The 12,524-nt window shown below is 43.0% G+C and overlaps 1 protein-coding gene across 1 annotated transcript in view; it reads left to right on the forward strand.

Annotated features, from left to right (window-relative positions):
- Positions 1-1,139: 1,139 nt before the first annotated feature.
- Positions 1,140-12,524, forward strand: part of LOC149348904 (uncharacterized) — a 39,289-nt gene continuing 27,904 nt past the window's right edge. The window contains exons 1-8 of the mRNA XM_089541026.1: positions 1,140-1,175; positions 2,169-2,221; positions 4,049-4,142; positions 5,439-5,507; positions 6,424-6,492; positions 7,740-7,844; positions 8,762-9,023; positions 11,322-11,592. Coding sequence (XP_089397152.1) covers positions 1,140-1,175; positions 2,169-2,221; positions 4,049-4,142; positions 5,439-5,507; positions 6,424-6,492; positions 7,740-7,844; positions 8,762-9,023; positions 11,322-11,592 — 959 coding nt within the window. The remainder of the gene's footprint in view (positions 1,176-2,168; positions 2,222-4,048; positions 4,143-5,438; positions 5,508-6,423; positions 6,493-7,739; positions 7,845-8,761; positions 9,024-11,321; positions 11,593-12,524) is intronic.

A 12,524-nucleotide genomic window follows, 5' to 3' on the forward strand; every position in this document is an offset into this window, starting at 1 on the left:
CCATGGGACTGTCCGCCATCTTGGGTTTCCCGCGCCCATGTGATGTGCTCGTCTGGAAGACACTGCAGTGGAAGACGTCCTGTGTGATGGTGATTTATTCCCGTGACGACCCACCTTGAGACACACGCGCTACCTTGTAGAAGCACTGGGTTCCCGTCGACATTAAAACCAGTCTCCAGGCGCTGCTATTTGTCTCTCGGTTGTCAGTCCTTTGCGCAAGATAGCAAGATAGGCTGTGAATGCTGACCATCTCGAAGTCTCATTGGCGTTTTTCCATTCCTAAATAATTGTACACCTTACCCATTCTTGTCAAGACCATGGTAGACATTGGGCAGGAAGATGAGATTCTTGGTAACACAAAACATGTTGTGGAAATAGCAGAGAGAGAGAGTAACTCTTTAATGAAATACAGAGAATTTAGCCGGTGTTTAAAAATCGCTGGCATGCTACTCTGCGTAGGGAGGGGAATATGGGAGATAGACAGGAGAGCAGTGTGGAAAAGGTTAAAAAAAAAAAAAACGAAGATCAATACTCGCCGTTGCATCCTTAGTACCCATTTCATGGCTGCATTTTATCTTCTGAAATAGCAGAATAATAGGAAGGATAGGTGATTAGGTGCGATCAAGGTATCTATTCCAGGCTATGTGTTATTCTCCAGTTTCAAGAACTGTGATAGAATCGCTTTTATTTTTCCTGCGGTGATGGCACACCGAAACTAAACGCGTGCTTGTGTTTCTAGGGAGTGATAATTTATTTCGATGGATAGTCGTGTTTAGCGAAGGCAAACATGCACTATTAAGCAGCTGGCTTGGTGAATCTGATGACCTAATGCTTTGAAACTCTGCGGTCCGAAGGACATGACTGCCACGCTCGCGCCAGCACGCCATCGTTTTCGTTTTCAGACACGTCGGCGCTAATTTCGAGAGCATTGAAACACGCAAAGTTAATGTAGATACATATGCACTTTGAGACCTGGGAGCAATCAATGAAAGCTCAACGTTGCTACTGCTAGGCGTTAATCAGCGAACCTTTATGCTTGATTATGTAGATTTTTCTCGGTGTCGTCTGCTACCGCCTAGTAACGCCAATGCCACTCCATAGAACGACGCGAGCGCCATCGCCACTGCCATTATTTAACAATGGCGGACGAAAACTTATACTGCGGAAGCTGGAAGGTAAATAATTTCAGAAACTCGTTTTGTCGTCGATATCTTGGGCCCGATCGCTCTCACCGTGTAGTAGACCTGCCAAACTTTAGTGACAAACCGGTTTACCTTTGCATGCACCTCACTGTTTTGCTTTCAAGCGGCCTGAATGCACGCTAGTCGGGTGGCTTCACTGCCGAGGTGACATTTCACACTCCTCTGCGGGCGGTTTGTTTACTTCGTGGTTCGTCCCCGATATCTCGAATTGTTGCCTCTCCGAACCTCGTTCACAGAAGTGAAGTTCGCTATTAGATAAGATAAGCCCAGAAGGTATCGAAGCCATTGCCGGGGGTGCCAGTGGAACGGTTTTTGTTGCCATCGTCGCTTGCAGCACTAAGACGCTTTTTTTCTTTTTTTTTTCCTACACCGCGCACAGCTGATCTGTGATGCAGTGCTAGGGTTGCATGGTACGAGCGGCGGCGATCAAGCGGCTAACCTGAGCTCACCTGAACGAAACCTTTATCTTCCAAGTTTCGTTTCTGTTCTTTTTCCTTTTTATTCGTTGTGCAGTGTGATGCGTAATAAAAAAAAAAATCCTCGACCTCGGTTGCGTCGCCGCCGCTACCTGCCTACCCGAGCTTAGAAGTCTAAAACGTGCGCTGCCGTCCGCAAAGCTAGACGGCAGATAAAATATCCAGCGCAAATTCTCACTGCTGCAGCTCTTTTCCGAACCCTAGCGTTGGTCGTAGTTTCAAGATACAAACACCCGCGGTATGCTCATCGCTGTAGCACTGAAAGAAGTTGTCGCTGAGGAAATTCTGAATATCTGCACGGTACTGCTGAATCAGGAACAGGGTGGCATCGCAAATTGCAGCTATATTGATGATCAACAATACACATGTCGCTTTCTCGTATCAATAATCTGGTTTCGCTTAGCAGCAGCCTTTTACACATCACACTCCGCTAGAGAGTAATTCCAGAAATTCATCTGATGTATGATCTTGCATGTTTGTTGTTTTACAGATCACGAAATGCATATCACTCGCGGCTGGCACAGAAGTCACGGAGGTGGAAGGGTAACTTTATTCCTTACTCAAGTTGTTGCCGCCATACCTGGGGACATGCGCGCGATTTCACAGTTTCACCTTTCCTGTATTAAAGCCAGAGAGGGAGAAGGGGAAGCTTGCCAAACCGATTAGACGATTTTGTGGAGCTAAACTGCATTGGAATTTTTCTGCTTTTTGCATTCATGTCAAAGCTAACATGAAGTGATGGAGCAACAACCTTAAAGCTACCAGTGGCGCCATAGAGCTTTGAGAACACGAACCAGTAGCAAGATAAAACAACGTATGAGAGTGCAGACAAGAATTCTTGGATCAGCATTATGGGAGTTTGCGAGCCAAGGGTCATGCATTGTTGTGACTCATTTGTTGCTTCCTGTGATACGTCTCTAACTGCTTTTTATTAATGCAAAAATTTATCATGTTTTGCTTTTGTCGCACAGCTTTGCTTATTTGCCTTCACAAGTGTTATTTTCATGTGGTCGTTCCACTGGAAGAAAGACCAGCAGCACCCTCGTGCCAGTGTATATCACTGTTGGTTCATATTGCTGTAGCTAGATGGAGCCACTGCTAGGCTGTCATCGCTCCTCTATTTAAGGTTATCTTGTGGATGATTTTACCATAGAGTTTCTTACTATTACCTAGAGGGAAAGCTGGCGGCGCTGCCCTTCAGCCACCATGGACGCTCAAAGCATCATGGGCCGGTGAGCTACTTGTTGCGGAACAGTCGTAGTTTTTCGGGAACATGGAGTGGCACTACTGAGACGTTTCATTCCGAAAACGCTGTTCGTGTGTGCGCAGATGACTTTCGCGCGAACACAGTGTGCAAAACCCATAGTAGTGAAAATGTGACGACACACGACGCCAATAAAAGGTTTCACTCTTCCGAAGTGCCATTAAAAACCTCTTATAGTGTTTAAGCAACAACATTTTTTTTTTAAATATATTTACTTTTAAAAGTGCGCCTGTTAATTGCGCAATATTAGTTTTTTTAGTGTTCATCACTAGGCCAATGGGAGAGCGAGTCGTCTCTTATTTTGAGCAAACTTTGCACTTAAATGCTTTTCTGCTCGTTTGTTGCAATCATTAGACAAGATATTGAATGTTATGACGTTTGTAGTTATCAAACAGCTTTATTTTTCTATTATTTTTTGGCCAAAAGTTGCAGTTCCGCAACAAGTAGCTCACCGCCCCATGATGCTTTGAGCGCCCATGGTGGCTGAAGTGGTCTCGAGGGGTCGCCATGCAAACTCCCATAGACGGGCTGCCAGCTTTCCCTCTAGGTAATAGTAAGAAACTCTATGGATTTTACTTACCGCATCCTCTAGACGTTACATTCGTATTGCATTCTTGTTCACTGTCGCTTTAGTGTATACATGTACGGCTGTTGTCTCTGTCAACTTCCAGCAAAGTGGAGTTATGTGTCGTGCAGTGTACATTTGCCAGTGGTAATATTTGAAAGCAGCTACGTGGGTTAATGAGCCTTTTTTTTACATTTTAACAGCAGTAGTATTTTGGCACTGAAAAGCAAGACATGACCAATCAAGTGCCTTTTATCTTCTTATTGGATGCCGGGTTCCATAGACATAACTGTCATTCTCTGGGACTAGCGGTTTTGTTATTATTAAGTGGCCGTCAAGAAATGCTCGTTTGTTTGTGGTCACACTCATAACTTTTTGAATAATGTCGAGAGGTCGCTGTGTCTCTCAGTTTCTATTAGTGGCAATATCAGCTATACCGTTTGCACCACTGAATATTTTTCACCAGGCAGTTGTTTTCTTCTCATGTAGTTCTATTCAGTGCAAACTGACATGTTTCATTTGTTGTTTTCACCTTGGCCAGTACCATTTTCACGTTAGACGAAAGCGGCGACCTGTCATGGAAGATTCCAGACCATGCAGCCCCAATGCCTTTCTTCAGCTGTGAGACATACGAGGTGTGTATTTGAATAGAACACTAGGTCACTGACCATAATTTTTACACGAACAGAATACTTCAGCACTTTGCCCTTTTCAGCCAAAGAAGTATAGTGGTGGTTGTCTCTTATTTTTTAATATTATTATTTACACATACTGCAGTCATGGAGACCAAGCAGGGCGGGGGCCACATTCAAAAAGCAAAAAATATATCAAACACTATGAAAATCCAGCGTTCCGGCAACGAACAAAGGAGACCAAGCAGAGTGCAATGATATCGCTAAGTTTACACATACGGTAAGACACTCTTTTCAAAAGCGGCATCATGAGCCGAAAAGACATTTGCTGGCAGTGATTGCCATGTTGTGAATGTTCGGGGAAAAAATGAGTTTTTGAACATATTTGTGCATGCAAAGTATGGGGTAAGGTTATGGTTGTGGCTATTGCGTGTCTGTCGTGTAGAACAGGAGGATATATAGGGAGCAGCATTAATATTAAATTGACTAGAGTAAAATGAGTACAGGCATTTAAGCCTTGCAAGTGCTCTCCTTCTTTCTAAAGTGGATATGTTACTCGTAGACATCAGAACGGATGGCGAGATAGCTCCATGGTAAGCATTAAAAATGAAACGGACAGCTTTTCTTTGGATCATTTCAAGTTTCTTTTTATTTTTTTTTTTAAACGGATCCCATACGACAGAAGCATACTCAAGTTTCAGACGAATTAGGGTGTTGAAGGCAAGTTTTTTAAGTTCAGAGGGAGCGTGTTTTAATTTGTGTCTTAGAAGGCCAAGATTTCTTGAAGCAGATGAGCAAATGTTGTTAATGTGGCTGGACCATGAAAGGCGATTTGTAATGGTGACTCCAAGATATTTGTATTTGCTGACCTTGGTATTCGTATTTGTATTCGCCAAGCACTGCTTTGTTAAGCAGTGGTTGAGTTGTCTGTTGCAAATTTTCTGCATACTTGTTCAAAGCACCAGTGAGCTTGTCTGGGTCATCTTGGGTTAACTGACATCTAACTTGCTACTTCTGGTCCTGAAAATCTTGATAAAGCAGAAATGTTCTTGTCAGAGCATATAGGGCCAAGGAAAAGAGTGGATGCAGATACATTGCAAGAATGCAAGAATTTAATTAGGTGCACCCAACAAATAAAAAATCGTACACTTGTTCTTTTTCTCTTTCTTGTGCTCTTTCTCTTTAAACCACTAACCAGTTTAGGGGCCTCATGGTCAGAAATCGTAAGTATCCAGAATTGAATGCAGTGACCAGTTCTGAACAGGCTTTTGACGCTTGCTTCGTTCTCTTTTCTTTCAGGTGTTCCTTGGGAACCCGCACTACATACGATTCTTTGGAACCTTCGCTGGGCACATGATTGAATTTCGGGTGAGCCGCTTATCTCCGGGAATGCTTTGTGCCTATCGACTTGTCAGCGAAAACAAGTTTCTTTTTTTGGTTATTGCATAGGCTTATGTGCTGATAAGATTCAGCTTGGGTGCTGAGTTGCATCTTGGTGTTAGCTGAGAAGATAACTCTTCACATATACGAAGCACTCTTTTGTGACCCTAGGTTCTGATAGAAATAGCATTGCTCACCAAAGAGATCAATGTTTTACCAGAAATGAGATCGAAATAGCCTTCATTGCTCTTGTATATGCGCTTGTGTGATCAGATACCATAATCAAGACATGATGTTAACTTGCACACACATTAGCATAATTATACTAAATCAATCTAATGCGAGAGCATTATATGGCTATATATGCGTCATCAAAACGTGTCCACAAATTTTTTCCGCACATTCATGTTGTTCTATAAAGATATATGAAAAAAAGTGATTGCGTTAGGTAGTGGGTGAAAGAAATCTCGCTGAATTGCAAATTTGGTTGATGTGGAATAATTAATTAATTAAACGCCAAAAACACACTCAGACATTGCAATAGCCATGGACGTCGATATAGCACTTGGACGTCAGAATAGCCATGGCGTCGGTATAGTATGTGGACGTTTTGCTTTCACATTGCTCCAGTCGCCGCAATGATCTCAAAACAAAAATTTAAATAAAAAATAATAAAAAATGAAAAATTTTAGAATAACAAAAAAATGGAGGGAGAAAAAGAGGATAAGGAAAGGCTCTTGCATATCCGCTCTTAAGCAGACTTAAGTGCAATCCTGTAGTTTTTTAATTTAAGATCTAATATTTCTTGGATGGTATGTTCTGCGTATCGCTATTAAATTCCTACTGTGAAGTATTTCAGTGGAAGGACCATTCTGACTTATTCATCTCTGGCTTTTGGATACAGGTGGCACATGCGGACGAGGATGGGATCAACCTCATCTATGAAGGATGGTGCGTGCTACAGTGTGTCAAGGTGGGGTGTTTTTAATGTTTTCATGTTCTTTTTATTGTATGCCGCTGAGCTGTATATAAATATCGCAAACAATTTGTGGATTCAGGATCTTGAGTATTGTTTCCTGTTGTCAAGATATCGGAGAGGAATGAACTACCTTTCAATGAGTACAGGAGTAATTTAGGGTTATTAGGCACTTCGTCAAATGGGAATCGAATCTTGATTTAATTGTTAGAGTGACTTACTTAGAGTATTTCACTAAGCACTGTTTTCTTTTTTCATCTGAAATTTCTTGTGAGTTTTAAAACATTTTTAGAAAGAATAGTTGGTCTTGTGGGTTTTTAGTGTTTTGGCGCAGTAGGGGAGTTAAAACTTCTGTCTTCTTTGCTTGTCAGTGATGAAAGTAGTCTGGAACAGTCCAACACTTTTTTTTGATTGAAGCCTGATTAGGTCCATCCTGAAATAAATTATTTTGTCACTAGTTTTTCTTAGATTTTTTTTTTCTTTTTAGTAAAACTTGTGTAGTTCTGTGCCACTGCTGCAACAGAAACGACTAAATGTTGAACCCAAAAAAAATATAGAAAAAATGTTGAGGTTGATAGTACTACCCCTCGTGATCTTCATTCATCTTGTGAGATACTGAAGGTTGTAGAGATAAGATCGCTGTGTTGGCTGTATTTGTTGTGGCAGTGGACACAGCCAGTTTAAAGAACCAAAATAAACTTTGCTTTAAATGTAGCGCTTTGACTGAAGGAACTCACATGTATAGATTCTCTGGATTGTCGAGCCCTTTAGTTTAATTAATGGAACATGCTGATTTATTGACCCTTTATAAGGTGCAAGCTGTATGCATGTATGACATTCCTACAAATGGTAAAGCTGCACTCAGAATGACTCTAGAAATTGAATGACATTGCTTTTAAGCCATTTCGACCACTGGTTTTGTAGAATAAAAGGGTAAACATTTTCACCCAATGACTTTGTGAAAAGCCTCAAATGTGGTATGTATCCATAACCTCAGTCTGGTTCTATGTCCAAATTACAGGCTATATGTTTCAAGTGTAGGTTGTGTGTTTTGTGCTTTTAACTCGAAATCTTCACCTCTGAGATTCAGGTATGCTTTTTTTTTTTTTCACTTATGTGACCTGTTATTCGTGTAGGTAGCATTACATTGAAGCCATGCATAGGTGGTCGGGAAACATAGCCGAAGATATTTCCATCGACTATGTTTAAGGCAGTGTGTCTAACCTGCATGCGTTCTTGTGCAGATGGCCCAGAAAGAAGTTGGCTGGGATGAGCCCTTCTCGTACCTGCCAGCGTTGGAGGAGGGGTACTTCTCCGATGCCGTCATCACCGCAGAAGAAGGAAAGGAGGTGTGTCCGTGCGCTCCTGGCTCCTGTTTTGCGATTCCTGGGATGTTGAAAAACTTCAACACGCTGGGATATTGGGAGCTAGTTCAGGACTAGTTTCACAGTTGTGGAACTGTGCTCGCCTGGTTAAGCTAGTCGAAAAAAATTTAAATGGCATTCGCATAATGTGACAAGATTTCAGTGTCAGTGGTGCGCATATGGGGAAAGTAGAAGAACGAGTGTGTGACGGAGAATGCGTATGGGAGCCCATTCACATGGCCCATTAATGTAACATTAATGTAGTACATTACCCCTGTGATCTTGTGGCCCATTTAAATGGGTCTTGATGCCTCAGTCATGCAATCGATTGCATGACCCCCTGGTCATGGGTCTAATTCACCCATAGCTTATGTGGCCCAGTGTTCATGTCACTGATAGACCAGTCATCATCATCATCATCATTTATTTGACCCTTAAAGGCCCCTGTGGGGGTATTACATAAGGGGGGGGGGGTAGTAGTACATTCAACATGACTCACATTGGTGGGGGAAAAAAAAAGAATTAAAAAAAAAGAACAAACAAAAAACACACACAACAAAAGCATAAAGAGAAATAAAGTCACGAAAGGGAAATGAAACAATTTATACAGCAAGATAACACATCAGACGTTCTTTAAACTTTACTGGATCGCATCCAATGACAACCGATTCTGGAAGCCGATTCCAGTCTTGAATAGCGGCTGGCAAAAAAGATTTGTTAAAGGCATAAAACACTTGACCCATTCATTGGTCATGTGACGGATAGAACTATATGACCCACGTGACGTGTTGCATGACCAACGGGTCACATCCCCAGGAATGTAGCACGCTTTGCGAGAGCCGGAACTTGTGGCTTCTGTGTATTGAGGTGAATAAAGTTTGAACTTAAACTTCTCCACGCAGTTCCCAGTCCATCTGATCCTGCTGCGGCTAAGCTGTCCGGCTGTGGATTGGGCTACGGGCAAGCCGGGCCCCCTGGACGGGCTTCCCGAGAATGTGGTGGCCGCGGCTCTGCACTGCATCTATGCCGACTGCCTGCCGCCAGCACTTACCGAGGAGACTGCCCGGGCGTGCGTGTCGCTGCTCAGCCCACCGGCTACCGTTGGCTTTGAACGGCTCGTCCACCTCTGCGAGCTGTTCCTTCGCAACATGGCTGTTAAGCAGCGTGAGTGTTTGCCGCTGATTCCAGAAACGGAAGAACCCCCAGCCGAGAATTTACAGTCTTGGTGCCTGTTCTGTTCTTCACTGGTCACTGCTCCTCAATGCCTGTCCTCTTCTTCAGCCCGTCATGGCGTAAAATCTCCTTATATTTAGCCGTTGTTACCCCCATTTTGTGAGAAACAGTTCTCACTCCTTTTGACATTTGGTATCCATCTACGCCATTTTTAAGACGAAAGCCTATAATGGCTCATACTGTCGTCCGTTAGCAGAGGATGTCACACCTTTGGCAGCATTCAACTCGTGTTTACTCGGGAACTTTTTTAAAGAAAGATGGGATAAAACGAATGGTTGCTTCAGATAGAGGAGAAAAAATGAACCTAGAAGCCCCGTTTGATGACTGGTGATTAATTAGTTAATTAATTCTAGGCAAAAATGTCGAAATTGCGTTGAAATAGCGCGGACGTCGACATAGCCACGGGAACGCTGTGATTTCACATCCACCGGAAGTCATTAGGGCATACTGAAAATTGTCACAGAATAGCCTGAAAAATGTCGCATTTGTGTCAAATTAGACGGAAAAATGTGTAATTAAGCATAATTAACACTTAGGATTCCTGAAAGATGTAAAATTTCGGTATCGATATAGCCATGTGAACAGTATGACGTCACATCCACCGGAAGTCGTCACGGCATAGTGAAAATTGTCACAGAATTGTCGGAAAAACGCCGGATTTCTGTCCAATTAGATAATGGGAAAATGTGTAATTAAGCGTAGTTAACACTTAAGATCCCCGAAAGGTGTATAATCTGGGTATGGATGTAGTCACGGGAACAGTGTGACGTCACATGCACCAGAAGTCGTCACGGCGTAGTGAAAATTGTCACAGAATGGTCGGAAAAACGCCGGATGTGTGTCAAACTAGATGGAAGAATGTGTAATCAAGCATAATTAACACTTAAGATCCCCGAAAGATGTATAATTTGGGTATCGATATAGCCACGGCAACAGTATGATGTCACATCCACTGGAAGTTGTCATGGCATAGTGAAAAACTGTCACAGAATGGTCGGAAAAATGTCGGATTTGTGTGAAATTAGATGGGAAAATGTGTAATTAAGCGTAATTAACACTAAAGATCCCGAAAGATGTATAATTTGGGTATCGATATAGCCACGGCAACAGTATGATGTCACATCCACTGGAAGTTGTCATGGCATAGTGAAAAACTGTCACAGAATGGTCGGAAAAACGTCGGATTTGTGTCAAATTAGATGGAAAAATGTGTAATTAAGCATAATTAACACTTAAGATCCCTGAAAGATGTAAAATTTCGGTATCGATATAGCCACGAGAACAGTATGACATCACATCCACCAGAAGTCGTCACGGCGTAGTGAAAATTGTCACAGAATGGTCGGAAAAACGCCGGATGTGTGTCAAACTAGATGGAAGAATGTGTAATCAAGCATAATTAACACTTAAGATCCCCGAAAGATGTATAATTTGGGTATCGATATAGCCACGGCAACAGTATGATGTCACATCCACTGGAAGTTGTCATGGCATAGTGAAAAACTGTCACAGAATGGTCGGAAAAATGTCGGATTTGTGTGAAATTAGATGGGAAAATGTGTAATTAAGCGTAATTAACACTAAAGATCCCGAAAGATGTATAATTTGGGTATTAATATAGCCACGGGAACGGTGTGACGTCACATCCACCGGAAGTCGTCGCGGCATAGTGAAAATTGTCACAGAATGGTCGGAAAAACGTCGGATTTGTGTCAAATTAGATGGAAAAATGTGTAATTAAGCATAATTAACACTTAAGATCCCTGAAAGATGTAAAATTTCGGTATCGATATAGCCACGAGAACAGTATGACATCACATCCACCGGAAGTCATCACGGCATAGTGAAAATTGTCACAGAATGGTCGGAAAAACGCCGGGTTTGTGTCAAATTAGATGGGAAAATGTGTAATTAAGCGTAATTAACACTAAAGATCCCCGAAAGGTGTATAATTTGGGTATGGATGTAGTCACGGGAACAGTGTGACGTCACATCCACCGGAAGTCGTCATGGCATAGTGAAAAATTGTCACAGAATGGTCGGAAAAACGCCGGATTTGTGTCAAATTAGATGGAGAAATGTGTAATTAAGCATAATTGACATTTAAGATCCCCGAAAGTGGAACAGTGTGACGTCACATCCACCGGCAGTCATCATGGCATAGTCTCCTCGGCTTTCGCCTCTCAACACTTCAGTTGCCAAGGTGTCCTTGCAATTTGTCATGTGCAGAGGTGATGTCGCTCATCAACGACATGCACCAGTGTGCCGAAACGGTGGCCGACTGCTTCAGCGCTCCGTCTGGCACTGGTGGCAGTGGTGAGGGTGGCAGCCCGTCTCCCACGGCTAGTCCCGCCCGCCTCTGCTACGTCGTTGGTCAGGCGCTCCGCGAGTGCGCCGTGGCGGCCGCCAAGCTCCTGCTCCTGTGCGACGTCTTCTCGCGGCATAAACACCTCCTCTCGCGCGAGGAGCGGCAAGATCTTATCAAGCACTGCGTGTCAAGGTGTGTGTTCTGTTCACTGCGGTGCACTTTTTAGTATGTACAGTCTTTGCCAAATGTAACCAGGCTGCATGGTTTGCTTCTGGCTTGTATAGTGGAGCCCTTGTGCACTTTTTAGTATGTACAGTCTTTGCCAAATGTAACCAGGCTGCATGGTTTGCTTCTGGCTTGTATAGTGGAGCCCTTGTGCACTTTTTAGTATGTACAGTCTTTGCCAAATGTAACCAGGCTGCATGGTTTGCTTCTGGCTTGTATAGTGGAGCCCTTGTGCACTTTTTAGTATGTACAGTCTTTGCCAAATGTAACCAGGCTGCATGGTTTGCTTCTGGCTTGTATAGTGGAGCCCTTGTGCACTTTTTAGTATGTACAGTCTTTGCCAAATGTAACCAGGCTGCATGGTTTGCTTCTGGCTTGTATAGTGGAGCCCTTGTGCACTTTTTAGTATGTACAGTCTTTGCCAAATGTAACCAGGCTGCATGGTTTGCTTCTGGCTTGTATAGTGGAGCCCTTGTGCACTTTTTAGTATGTACAGTCTTTGCCAAATGTAACCAGGCTGCATGGTTTGCTTCTGGCTTGTATAGTGGAGCCCTTGTGCACTTTTTAGTATGTACAGTCTTTGCCAAATGTAACCAGGCTGCATGGTTTGCTTCTGGCTTGTATAGTGGAGCCCTTGTGCACTTTTTAGTATGTACAGTCTTTGCCAAATGTAACCAGGCTGCATGGTTTGCTTCTGGCTTGTATAGTGGAGCCCTTGTGCACTTTTTAGTATGTACTACAGTCTTTGCCAAATGTAACCAGGCTGCATGGTTTGCTTCTGGCTTGTATAGTGGAGCCCTTGTGCACTTTTTAGTATGTACAGTCTTTGCCAAATGTAACCAGGCTGCATGGTTTGCTTCTAGCTTGTATGGTGGAGCCCTTGTGCACTTTTTAGTATG

This window comes from Amblyomma mixtum, chromosome 4 (assembly GCF_055824585.1).
Source record: "Amblyomma mixtum isolate Tamu chromosome 4, ASM5582458v1, whole genome shotgun sequence".
NCBI classification, from domain to species: domain Eukaryota; kingdom Metazoa; phylum Arthropoda; class Arachnida; order Ixodida; family Ixodidae; genus Amblyomma; species Amblyomma mixtum.